Source organism: Mobula birostris, chromosome 14, assembly GCF_030028105.1.
Source record: "Mobula birostris isolate sMobBir1 chromosome 14, sMobBir1.hap1, whole genome shotgun sequence".
In the NCBI taxonomy this organism is placed as follows: domain Eukaryota; kingdom Metazoa; phylum Chordata; class Chondrichthyes; order Myliobatiformes; family Myliobatidae; genus Mobula; species Mobula birostris.
In genome coordinates, this window is record NC_092383.1 from 13,084,686 (window position 1) to 13,098,438 (window position 13,753).

The 13,753-nt window shown below is 42.2% G+C and overlaps 1 protein-coding gene across 1 annotated transcript; it reads right to left on the reverse strand.

Annotated features, from left to right (window-relative positions):
* Window positions 1–5,788: 5,788 nt before the first annotated feature.
* On the reverse strand, window positions 5,789–6,811 carry LOC140209602 (uncharacterized). Its single transcript, XM_072277874.1, has 2 exons — window positions 6,092–6,811; window positions 5,789–5,984 (listed from the first exon to the last, which is right to left on the reverse strand). The coding sequence occupies exons 1-2, from the start codon at window positions 6,809–6,811 to the stop codon at window positions 5,916–5,918; spliced, it is 789 nt and encodes a 262-aa protein (XP_072133975.1). The 3' UTR covers window positions 5,789–5,915.
* Window positions 6,812–13,753: the final 6,942 nt, after the last annotated feature.

Sequence of the window (13,753 nt, forward strand, 5' to 3'; positions counted from 1 at the left end):
GGGATAACTTCACCCACCCCAACACCGAACTGATTCCAGAACCTATGGATTCACATTCAAGAACTATACAACTCATGTTCTCAAAATTATTTATTGATTTATTTGGATTTTTTTTTAGTTTTGTATTTGCATTTTGTACTTGGGTTGTTTTTTTTTAGTTTTGTGGTTTTGTATTGGGACAGCTTCTTTCTACAAGCCATTAGACTTATAAATTCACATGTCTGTACATTGCAACTGAGTCATAACATGAAGATTTTTACTCCTGCGTATTGTGGGGTGGATATATGATTTAAATAAATTCAAATTCAAAGTTCAAAGTACATTTATGTTCAATGTACATATATGACACCATATACAACCCTGAGATTCATTTCCCTGAAAGCGTACACAGTAAATGCAAGTAACACAATAGAATCAATGAAACCACCCAACAGGACAGGCAAGTAACCAACGTACAAAGGACAACTGAGTGTGAAAATACAAAAGAAAATGATAATAATACAAATAAATAAATAAGCATTAAATATTGAGAACGTGAGATGAAGAGTCCTTGAAAATGAATCCATAGGTTGAGGAAACCGTTCAATGATGGGACAAGTGAATTTCAGTAAAGCTTTCCCCTCTGGTTCAAGAGCCTTATGGTTGAGAGGTAATAACTGTTCCTGAACCTGTGGTGTGGATCTTGAGGCTCCTGTATCTTCTTTCTTTTGGCATCAGCAAGAAGAGTGCATGAGCTGGATGGTGGATGGGATGCTTTCCTTCAACAGCATTATGTGTTAAGGGCTTTATTCGTGATTGACTGGACCATATCCACTACTTTTTGTAGAATTTTCTGTTCAATAGCATTGGTGCCTGCGTAGCAGACTGTGGTGCAAATAGTCAATATACTCTCCACACACAGCTATAGAGGTTTATCAAAGTTTTAGATATCATGCCGAATCTTGGCAAACTTCTAAAAAAGTAGAGGCATTGTTGTGTTTTCCATATAATGGCACTTAGGTGCTGGGCCCAGAACAGATCCTTGGAAATTATAACACAAAGGAATTTAAAGTTGCCCACCCTCTCCTCTTTTGATCCACTGATGAGGACTGGCTCATGGAGCTCTAGTTTCCTCCTCCTGAAATCACTGATCAGCTCCTTGGTCTTGCTGACATTGAGTGAAATATTGTTGTTGTGGCACACCTCAGCCTTGTAGTGCACCTGTGCAGATGGAGATGGTGGAGGAGATGTTTTCACTCATCATAACTAACTGGGGTACTCAAGTGAGGCAACTAAGGATTCAGTTGCACAAAGAGGTACTAAGGCCAAGGACTTGAAGCTTATTAATTAGTTACCAGAGGATAGTAGTATTGAATTCCAAACTGTAGCCAATAAAGAGCATCCTGATGTCCAGGTGTTCTAGGGTTGAGTGAAGAGTCAATAAAATGGTATCTGCTTTAGACCTGTTGCGATGCTAGGCAAATTGGAGCAGATCCAACTCACTTTTCAAGCAGGAGTTGATATATTTCATCACCAACCTCTCAGAACAATTCATCACAGTCAATTTAAGTACTACTGGACAATTGTCCAGTACCTCAGACTGCTGAAGTGAGTGGTTAAATACTGTTTCCCTCTTGAAGGATGCTCTCACATCAGCCTGAAATCATAGGGTCATCGGGGGCTGTGGAAGTTCATGAAGGTTTCTTCATGTTTTGATGGTTAAAGTGAGCATAGAAGGCATGGAGCTTATCCGGGAGTGAAGCCTTTTTGTTACCTATGTTGCTATGTTTCATTGTACAAAAGGTGATAGCGTTCATGCCCTGTCACAGCTGTCAAGCATCCTTCAGTGATTCAAATTTGGTCTAGAATTGTCACTTTGCACATGAGATGGCTTTCCAGAGCTCATACCTGGACCTCTTGTACCTTACTTGGTCTCCAGACTCGAATGCCACTGATCTGGCCCTCGACAGATTGTGAATCCCATTTCATCCAAGGCTTCTGGTGTGGGAAGACTCTGAATGATTTTGTGGGGACACACTTGTTTGCAACTATTTGGATAAAGTCCGTAACTGAGGTGTGTTCATTCAGATCATCTGATAAGTCCTTGAACATGGCCTAGTCCACTGACTCAAAGCAAGTCCTTAGCCGCTCCTTGTTGTCCTTATACATCCTCTTTGATTTCCTTATCTCTGGAGCCTTGCTCTTTAGTCTCTACCTATATGCAGGGAGGAGAAGGACAGCCAAGTGATCAGATTTACCGAAATGCAACATTCCTATTCATAGTATGGTGTGGTCAAGTGTGTTGTGACCTCTGGTGTGGCATATTATATGTTGATGATAATAGGGCAGCAATTTCTTCAAATAAGCCTGGTTGAAGCCCACAACTGTGATTTGAAAGTTGTCAAAGTAGGCTGATTCTGAATAGTTTGAGTGCCTGATGAATGTCGGCTTTTGGCAGTATGTAAACTTCAGTCGGCATCAAGGAGGAGAACTCTCTCAATAAGTAGAAAAGTTGGCACTTGATTGTAAGTTGTTCCAGACTGATGGAACAAGAGCACAAGAAGACAACTGCGTCTGAGCAGAGTAATTTAGAAGAGGTCTACTTAGAAGTTTTGTAAGCAGCCCACAACATATTGCCATGGCCCACCGGTGGCGTCTTGGATCTTGAATTATTGGCACAACTTGTTGTCTTTTCCACATTGCTTGCCTGTCCATCATTGTTTGTCTGCAGTTTTTCATTGATTCTATTGTGTTTCTTTTTGTATTTACTGAGAATGCCCACAAGAAAAAGAATCTCAGAGCAATATATGGTGTACACCCAGTGGCCACTTCGTTATGTACCTCCTGTTCGATGCGTTGTGCATTCAGAGATGCACTTCTGCTCATCACTATTACAATACTTGGTTATTTGAGTTACTGTCACCTTTCTGTCAGCTTGAACCAGTCTGGCCATTCTCCTCTGACCACTCTCATTAACAAGGCATTTCTGGCCACAGAACTGCCACTCACTGGATGTTTTTTTTTGTTTTTCACACAATTCTCTGTAAGCCGTAGAGCAGTGGTGCTCAACTTCTTTCTACTCATTGCTGACATGTGACCTTCATTTACCTCTGTGGTCCCCATACTCCATAGTCTCCGTTAGTTGCTAAAGTATTTTTTTGGTCAACCGTACTAATTATTCTAACGTACATTCAATATTTATGTTTTAACAGGTTATAGGTATTATTATATGTTAAAAATAATGTTACAGGTCTGTATGAAAAATAAAACTATTTCAAAGCACTAAATAGTTTGCTTTATATATAATGTATATATTCTTCCAAGCAGCCAAGAAAAAGTGTTTAATATTATTACTTTGGGTATTTAGTGAGATCCTTGTGACTGCTGCAAACTAGCATGTTTTAGAATACCGGATTGCAACTTGGTTAAAGATAATTGAAGATCACCTTTTTTCACAACATCAAAATGGTTACGAGCTTTTGATAGCAAGTGAAGAGTTTGACTAAAACTTCATTCAACTAGATAAGATGTGGAAAATCCAATTAAAGACAGCATTGCTTTCTTCCAGAACTATGGAAATTTATTTCCACAGAAATCCTAGAACTGTGGACCTCTGTATGCATTAGTAGTGGGTCAAAATCCTCTTCATTTTCTTCACAAGGTTGTTAAAATAGATTATCTTGAAGTGCATTCAATTTGAGGAAGTTGACAGCCATTATTATAAGTATAATCTTATGTGAAAAAGTATCAGTATTGAATATACATGTAAAAATATAACGAATGTTATAGGCAGTATTTTTAAAAACAACTTTTACGTAAATCTTTTAAAAATATGTTATTATATGTGCAAATCCTATGTGGCAATAAAGATTGTGTACTCACTAAGAAAAGTGAGTTGAACTTCCTTTCAAAATATGACTAGCATCAGGGATTTAAATATAAATTGAAGTGGTAGATAATAATGTAGTGGTAGACTCCTCGCCTCTCTGCCATTTAGCTGCTCCCAGCAGATGACCCCACTGCAGTAACTGCAGCCTTAATGTCACGTTTTATAACTGTTATAACATGCAAGGGTCAGTGAAAGGCAAACAGAACCAACCTCCTGTTGCATATTTGCTGATTGGCCTTGCTGCAGACAGTCCAGCCCAATCTGCAGTTTGTGATTTGAAGAGGGCTCACTGGGCCACCCTACAGGGTGTAAATAGTGATTTGAGCTTGGTCAGGCAGGAGCAGAGATAACAATTGACACCCCCCCCCCCAACACACGTGGACTAAACTGTTTTACTGCCTCATTTCCACTTATCAATTTCATTGAGTTCCAATTAAATTACATATATTTATTTCTGTTTTATTTGTATATTTTAGTTTTATTTCATTAAAACAGTGAACTTATCAGAGATGGCCCATTCAGAAACTCCTGTGGCCCCCAGTTTCTTGTTTTTTTTATTTATGGCCCCTATGAAATCCTGCATGGCCCTCTGAGGGATCATATGGCCTTCGCTGAGAACAACTGATCTAAAGACTGTTGTGCATGAAATTCCCAGGAGGTTGACAGTTTCTGATATACTCAAACCACCCCATCTGGCACCAACTATCATTCCACACTCGCAGTCTCTTAGATCACCTTGCTTTCCCATTCTGATGTTTGGTCTGAAGAACAAATGAACCTCTTGACCAATGTTCCCTCTAATTTTTAGTAGTCAGTGTGCGCAAAAATCATATGTTGTGCAAATTTTTTTCCTGTCACAAAAGTATGTGCGCACTAAATGCACGCATGGGACAGTTTATGTAGGTTTACAAAATATTTTACATAAAACTGCACAGAATAACAACAAAATAACATACATATTTAATTCACACACACAAAAAAAATGCTGGTGAACACAGCAGGCCAGGCGGCATCTATAGGAAGAGGTACAGTGACGTTTCGGGCCGAGACCCTTCATCAGGACTAACTGAAAGAAGAGATAGTAAGAGATTTGAAAGTGGGAGGGGGAGGGATGGAGCCAAGAGCTGGAAAGTTGATTGGCAACGGGGCTGGAGAAGGGAGAGGATAATGGAACAGGAGGACTGGGGAGAAAGAATGGGGCGGGGTGGGGAAGCCCAGAGGATGGGTAAGGAGTATAGTGAGAGGGACAGAGGGAGAAAAAAGGGGAAAGAAAAAAAAAAAATCTAATTAATTAATTAATTAATTAATAGATAGATAGATAAATAAATAAATAGATAGATAGGTAGGGGGTGGGGTGCGAAGGGGAGGAGGGGCATTAACAGAAGTTAGAGAAGTCAATGTTCATGCCATCAGGTTGGAGATATTTAATTTTTATCATATTTAAGTCACTCAGTTATTTTTTCTCTCTCCTGTCTTTGGCATTTACCCATTCTTTGTAAACTCTATCTCAATTAATAGAACTTCTATCCCATTGACAGCTTTTGATTTTCTTTAACATGTCCAAATGACATTCACCTAAATGGTTTCTCAGCTTGTTTTTGAGTTGATTCATTAGGCTAAAACCTCGTTTTAGAGTCTTGACCATGTTTGCATGCTTTTATGCATTGAGTTGCTGCCACATAATTGGCTGATTAAATACTTGCACTAACCTGCAAGTAACAAAGTGGCTACTGAGTGTAAATATACTTGGATAATAAACTTACTTTGAACTTTGAACATGGAAAATATTTTATTGCATTCTAAAAAATACATTCTTTTAATTAAATGTGGAAGCCGGTAGGATTTCCAACTGTACAGAATTCTATACAAAATAATACATTTCATGTATTTTCAAATTAAGGATATAAATATAGTTAGTGAAAAACCAAACAACTCTGCTAAAATACATAATAAATTAGAAAAATAAATTTGCTAATAATTGCAATTAATCTAATACAGAGGAAGTTTACAAACTTCCAGCAGAAATGGAGAGTTGTTCCTGGGGGTTTCAGAATCCAGGGATGTAGCTCTGAGGAAACCGGCCAGCATGTGTGGATCCCGTTGCGCATTGGAAATCCTGTTTAAAATAAGACAGCGTGTTACTGAACATCGTCCCGGACGTGCATTTGCTCATTAAAATGAAAAGCCGCAGGAAGAAGAGCTTGCTGCAAGTGAAGGATTTACCTGGAGGAATGTGTTCTGGTCTTGTGACTCTGGCTGGTGGGAGGTAGGTAGGGAAGGGGAGGGGAAAGGAGGCTGTTGATGAGGGTGGTGCAGCCAGGACATACCCTGGGGCCACCTCTCCCGACTCACGCCCCCCGTGTCTCGGCCCTCCTCGTTCAGCAGTTCCGTCAGGTGGGCGATGTAGCGGATGGTCAGCTGCAGGGTCTCCAGCTTGGTCAGGCTCTGAGCGGCGGGCGCCACGGACGGGGGCAGGTAGGATCGCAGGTTGCGCAGGGCCCTGGCCAGGCCCCGCATCCTCAGCTTCTCCCTCTCGCTGGCGTTCTGCCGCTGCCTGTCGGGGCAGCGCGACCGGACCTTCCCCGGCCGGCGAGCCGCTGCGGGAGAAGGGAGGCTCGCGTCCACGCCGACCTCGGGCGGGGATGTCCCGGGGAGGTGCGGAGGGGAAAGCCGGTAGGAGTCGACGGAGGAGATCGGCGACAAGCTGTAGGACGTGGAGTCGGTGAGGCAGTCCGATTCCGAGGTGAGGCGGCTCCTGTCAGCCGGCCCGGAGCCGTCATACTCTGGAGTCACCCACTGTGTTGTGATCCAGCCAGAAGGAGAAGGGTCAGGGTCCCAGCCCAGCGCGCAGTCCAACTCAGAGCTGGTGAAATTGGCGTCTGACGATCTGCTCCAGTCAGGGGCAATCTCGGAGTTGTGGTGTTGGGGGACAGTGATGTCCATCGCCTTCACTCCACAAACACAAGCACACACACACACTCTGACACAGCCACACTTACACAGACACATTGACATACACACCCTGACACATGCATACACTGAAACACACTAACACTGATACACACAGACACATACACTAAAAATGACAGTGACACAGACAGACACTGTACACACACATACACTGACACAGATACAGTGACACGCACTGACACAAACACAGAAACACGCACATGCACTCACACAATGACACAGACACACTTGCTGTGACAGAGCTGGGTGCTGTCTGGGTACTGGTGCTGACACGGACCTTTCAAAGACTGAAGGGAGTGAAGCACTTGGTGCTTTTATCCTGATGCTGGAGGTGTGAAGTGACACTTTGAGGATGGGAATCTAACACCTTGAGTAATGGGATTTCATTCCCAGGCTTCAGGGTGCAACAAAATCAAAATAGGGAACGTTCCCCCTCAGCTGAAACACTCACTGAACGTCGGGTACACCAGCTGGATCTCTTCCTGTAGCTGTTGATCCTCGTTTTGTTTTAATCCTTTTTCTAGAGAACTTTATCCTCCTCCTAAACTCATGTGTGATTAAAATAATCTGGCTATTCTTCACTGACCAAGTTTCAATGGCCTTTTCCCATCACAGAGCATCCCAGGGTAGCTGGTCAAAGCTGTCGGTGTGACCTTTTGGCCAACTGAACTACCTCAATCGTGCAACCCCCTCCACCACCCACCCACCTTCACTCTCTCTGCCCATGTATGATCACTGAAGACTTTGGAGAGCTCAGGAAACAGACTCTGGACGTGGCATTAGAGGGTAGTACGTATATAGAACCACTGATGCCAGAGAAAGTAGCTGAGGCATGTACAGGACAATAACAACACTCGAAAGTCATTTGGATAAGGACATTGTTAGGAGGGTTAGAGGGATATGGGGTAAACATGTGCAAAAGGGACTAGTTTAAATGGGGATGGATTTGGACTGCAGGAGTTTGAGGAAATGTGGTATGTCACCAAAGACTCTAGGAAGTTTCTGCTGAAGTACAGTACCTATACAAATTTCTACAGATCTACAACATTTTAACTGGATGCATCACTGTCTGGTTTGGAGGGGCCAATGAACAAGATTGAAAAAAACCTGCAGACGGTTGTAGACTCAGCCAGTTACACCATGAGGACTAGTCTTCCCGGCAACAAGAATGTCTTCAAAAGGCAAAGCTTCAAAAGTGTGGTATCCATCATTAAGAACTCCCACTATCCAGGACTTGACCTCTACCATCAGGGAGGAGGTACAGGAACCTGAAGACATATACTCAGTGTTTTAGGATCAGATTTTCCTCTCTGCCATTAGATTTCTAAACAGTTCATGAACCCATGAGAATCACCTTACTATTTTTGCTCTCTTCTCGCACTAAAGTAAAGTAAAGGCATCCGTTAGTCTTGCGAGACCATGGATCTGCGCCTGGAAAGTCTTCACTCTCCAGGGTGCAGGCCTGGCCAAGGTTGTTTGGAAGACCAGCAGTTTCCCATGCTGCAAGTCTCCCCTCTCCACGACACCAATGTTGTCCAAGAGAAGGGCATTAGGACCCATACAGCTTGACACCAGTGTCGTCGCAGAGCAATGTGTGATTAAGTGCCTTGCTCAAGGACACAACACGTTGCCTCAGCTGGGGCTCACACTCACGACCTTCAGGTCGCTAGTCCAATGCCTAGTCCACTTGGCCACGTGCCTACGTATTTATATACACAGTGGATTCTGGTTAATTGGGACACAATGGGTCCCATCCATTTTGGCCCAGTTAGGCAGCTGTCCCAATTAGCTGAAGTTTCATGGAAATAGTTAAAAAGGTACAAAAGCGACCTACTACCATATAGCTGAATAACAAATTATGTATTTAAATGAAATACTGAACAACTTAGAACACAACCAAAACTACTCCAATACGATAAGTTCCTTATAGTTAATCTATAGTTCCTGATAGTTATTGATAGAGGAATTCATCCACTGTTTGTTGGTGCATTCTTTTGATTGAATGTAAATGAACAAAATCAGCACAGACTCCTAGTGCAGATAATGGACTGCTTTCAATAATTGCATCCTCCAAATTTTCATTTTCATTGTAACATTCAAGATGATTGACGATACTTTAAAATTCTTCATAGCACCTAACTTGTTGAATTAAGGAGTTTCTGGCATCTCCAGGTCTGAATGCTTGAAACTGCAGTGAGCAAAACAATTCTGAATTGTCTTTAAAAACACAAACAACAGGAAGTCTGCAGATGCTGGAAATTCAAGCAACACACATCAAAGTTGCTGGTGAACGCAGCAGGCCAGGCAGCATCTCTAGGAAGAGGTGCAGTCGACGTTTCAGGCCGAGACCCTTCGTCAGGACTAACTGAAGGAAGAGTGAGTAAGACCCCTCCAACTTTCAAATCTCTTACTCACTCTTCCTTCAGTTAGTCCTGACGAAGGGTCTCGGCCTGAAACGTCGACTGCACCTCTTCCTAGAGATGCTGCCTGGCCTGCTGCGTTCACCAGCAACTTTGATGTGTGTTGTCTGAATTGTCTTACTGCTTATTTCTCAACAATCACTGCTTTTTGAACATAAACACACACAACTAGCAATATTTGAAAACTGTTCCCTCTAAGTGCAGAGTATTGCCTAACAACCGCACAAGTACAGGTGACTGATGCTAGTCAGAAGCTGTTTGGCAACAGTCTCCTATCCCAATTAAGTGGCATCCCAAATAAACGAAGAGAATCCCAGCTATCTTCTTGATTCATTTTTGTTTTTTAAGAGTTCTCCCAAATAAGTGGCTACAATTAACCTGCAGCCCAATTAAGTCAAATCCACTGTATATATAGTTATCATCCATGATAGAATGGTGGAGTAGACACAATGGGTGGGTGTGTGTGTATATATATATATATATTTTTTTTTTATTTATATATAAAACTCTGTGTATGTGGGGGGTGTATTTATTTAGTGATACAGCACCTAGTATTTTTACTATTTTTAATATTTAATATTTGTAATCCAGGGAGCGGGCACAGAATTAAATATTGCTGTGATGATTGTACGTTCTAGTATCAATTGTTTGGCGACAATAAAGTATAAAGTAGTAGCCTCTTCCAACTGTTTGAACCACACTGTGCCAGCAACCCCCAACAACCTTGATTATACCTAACCTAATCATAGGTCAATTTACAATGACCTTTGGACTGTGGGAGGAAACCAGAGCATTTGGGGAAGCCCCACACGTTCCATGGGGAGGAAGTACAGACTCCTTTCAGATGGCACCAGCATTGAACTCTGAACTCTGATTGTAATTGCATTGTGTTAACTGCTATACTACCATAGTGCCATTGATATATATCTTATTGAAACTTATTCTTTATGTGTTGAACTGTACTTCTGCTGCAAAACAACAAATGTCATGACATTTCAATAACAATAAAGCAGATTTTAATTCTGATTTTGAATCTGATTCTGGAGTTTCATTGCTATATGACTCTAAGCTGGATTTGAAGATCTAAATTGCTGTCACCATTCTAGCCCTTTAAGTCTATGAGCTGTATATCCCTTGGGCACAAGTTCTAGGCTGATGTGGCTGAGAGGGGTGTACTGCCTTATCAAGAGAGGTTGTATTATGGTCCTAACTACTGGTTCAGTTAAAGGCCCAACAAAGAATAAGCAATCACAAATAAGAGAAAATCTGCCAATGCTGGAAATCCAAGCAACATACACAAATTGCTGGAGGAACTCAGTAGGTCAGGCAGAATCTATGGAAAAGGTACAGTCGACGTTTTGGGCCGAAACCCTTCAGCAGGACATACAGTCGACGTTTTGGGCTGAGACCCTTCGATTCTTTGTCAAACTTTTTATCATCCAGAGCTGAATAAGAGTCCTTTGTTAAGAATGATGTTTTGGGGTATTTGGAAGCACATGGTGAAACAGGCTGATGTCAGTATAGTCTACTTCAAAGGAAATCTTGCCAGTAAATCTGATAGAATTCTTTGAGGAAATAGCAGGCAAGATAGACAACGGAAAGTCAGTGGATGTTTATCCAGATTTTGAGTTATTAAGGCATCCGTTAGTCTTGCGAGACCATGGATCTGCACCTGGAAAGTCTTCACTCTCCAGGGTGCAGGCCTGGGCAAGGTTGTTTGGAAGACCAGCAGTTGCCCATGCTGCAAGTCTCCCCTCTCCACTACACCAATGTTGTCCAAGGGAAGGCCATTAGGACCCATAAAGCTTGGCACCAGTGTTGTCGCAGAGCAATGTGTGATTAAGTGCCTTGCTCAAGGACACAACACGTTGCCTCGGCTGGGGCTCAAACTCATGACCTTCAGATCGCTAGTCCAAAGCCTTAACCACTTGGCCACGTGCCCACAGATTTTGAGTAGGCCTTTGACAATGTTGCCACACATGAAGCTGCTTAACAAAGTAAGAGCTTATGGTATTACAAAAATTACTTGCATGGACAGAAAACTGACTGACTGGCAGAAGGCAAAGAGTGGGAATAAAGGGGCCCTATTCTGTTTGGCTGCCAGTGACTAGTGGTGTTCCATAGGAGTCAGTGTAGGGTCTGCTACTTTTCATGTAATATGTTAACTGGATGATGGACCTTAGGGCTTTGTGGCCAAATTTGCAGATGATACAATGGTAGGTGGAAGTGGATGTAGTTTTGAGGAAGCCGGGAGTCTACATAAGGACTTGGACAGATTAGCAGAATGGGCAATGAAGTGTCAGAAAAATGAGGAGGGATTTCATTGGAACCGAACGAATATTGAAAGACCTAGATAGAGTGGACATGGAGAGGATGTTTCCAAATAGTGAGAAAGTCTAGTACTAGATGGCACAACCTCAGAATGCAAGGATGTCCCTTTAGAACAGAGATGAGAAGGAATTTACTTAGCCAGGGGGTGGTGAATCTGTGGAATTCATTACCACGGATGGTTCGGTATATTTAAAGCAGAGGTTAATAGTTCCTTGATTAGCAAGAGTGTCAAGGGTTATGAGGAGAAGACAGGAGAGTGAGGTTGAGATGGAACATAAATCAACTATGTTCAAATGTTACAGCAGACTTGATGGGCCAGATGGCCTGATTCTGCTCCTTTTGTCTTATGGTCTTACTGTCTTTACACATGCTCTGCCATTCAATGAAACACTGGTTCATATTTTTCCACAGTGCCACTTTCTTGAATTTATCCTCCATCTTTGATTGCCTTAGTCAATCTTTGTTTTTAAGCAGATTTATGGACAGATCTCCATGGAGCTTTGTGGAAGATAATCCATGAAAGAGGCTTCAGAGTGCCCTAGCTCCAAGATGGGCACAAGCCTACTCAATAGAGAATGCTGGCACTTGATTACTCCTTCCAGTGAACAAATTTCCCCCATTCCTCTTCCTGTATTACCCACTCTGACCTTTCACTTGTTCTCACCTGCCTCTTACTTCCCCCTGTATCCCCTCCTCCTTCCCTTTCCCCTGTTGTCAACTCTGCTCTTCTATCAGATTCTTCCTTCTCCTGCCCTTGACCTTTCCCACCCACCTGGCTTCACCTATCACCTTCCAACCAGCCTCTTTCCCCTCCCCCCAGCATTTTATTCAGGCATCTTTCCCCCTCCTTTCCAGTTCTGTAGAAGGGTCTCAGCCCGAAATGTCGACTGTTTACTCTTTTCCATAGATGTTGCCTGGCCTGCTGAGTTCCTCCTGCATTTTGTGTGTATTGCTTTGGTTTTCCAGCATCTGCAGATCTTCTGGTGTTTATGATTCACTAGAGAAGATATCTTCAAAAGACAATGCCTCAAGAAGATGGCATCCATCTTTAAGTACCTTTACCATCCATGAGATACCCTCATCTCAGTACTATCATCAGGGAAGAGGAACTAGAGTCAGAATACCCATAGTCAATGTTTTAGGAACAGTTTCTTGCCCTCCACCTTCAGATTTCTGAATGACCCGTGAACATTACCTCTATATTCCGCTTTTGCAGTCTTTATTTATTAATTATTGTAACTTATTAAAAACATGTCTTGTACTGAAGTGCTGCCACAAAACAACAAATTTCATGACATATATCAGTGATAATAAACATAAGCCTGATTTCTGAAGAATCTGAAAGACTGACTAACCGCTGGGTGAAGAAACACTGTTCTGAGTGGCCGACACCTCATTTTGAAATGGTGACCTCGGGTTTAAGGTCCTGAGGCTGCTGCAGATGGCACCTAACATTGAAACGTTTCATAGATGACCCTGAGTCAGTGACATTTACTGCTGATTGACTTCCAGGGAGGGCTTGAAAATCCACAGAGTCTTCACTTGAGTTCACACCTCTCTTGTTTGGAAAGATCGCTTCACTCTCCTCCCCACTGCAAACCACCCCTCCACTGTTCCCAACCTTTCACCATCTCTCATCATGTTTATACAAGTGCAGAAAGCCCCCCCCCCAAGTGTTGGAGTGTGAAGGTGGGAACAGATCTTAGCCCATCCATTGAGATGTTCTCACAACCAATGATCTCATGTTAAGGGCTCTTTATCTCATTATCTTCTTGTATTTATTGACAATTACTTATATTTATATTTACACAGTTTGTTGTCTTCTACACTCTGGTTGATCTTTCATTGATCCTATTATGGTTATTGTTCTAGAGATTAGCTGATTATGACCACAGGAAAATGAATCTCCTGATATAGTGACATATCTGTACTTTGTTTAATAAAATTTACATTGAACTTTGCACCAGTAAACCTGACTGCCCACTCTTGTGCTTAATCCCTGCTGCTGTGTCGTAGGAAATGAGGCAGTTGTCATCCTGAAGTCTCCCTCAGAAGATGTGTGGAACGAACGGAGGTTGATTGTACGATTTGAAAACCTCACACATGCATTCAAATCATTTCTGGCAGAAATTGAGTTCTAAATATTAGCAGTTCACAGGGATAC

Excerpts from the sequence above, each read along its gene's own strand:
- LOC140209602 (XM_072277874.1), bottom strand. The coding sequence starts at position 6,811 with ATGGACATCACTGTCCCCCAACACCACAACTCCGAGATTGCCCCTGAC. Across the intron at positions 5,985-6,091 it reads ACCAGAACACATTCCTCCAG|GATTTCCAATGCGCAACGGG; the intron begins GTAAATCCTTCA and ends TATTTTAAACAG.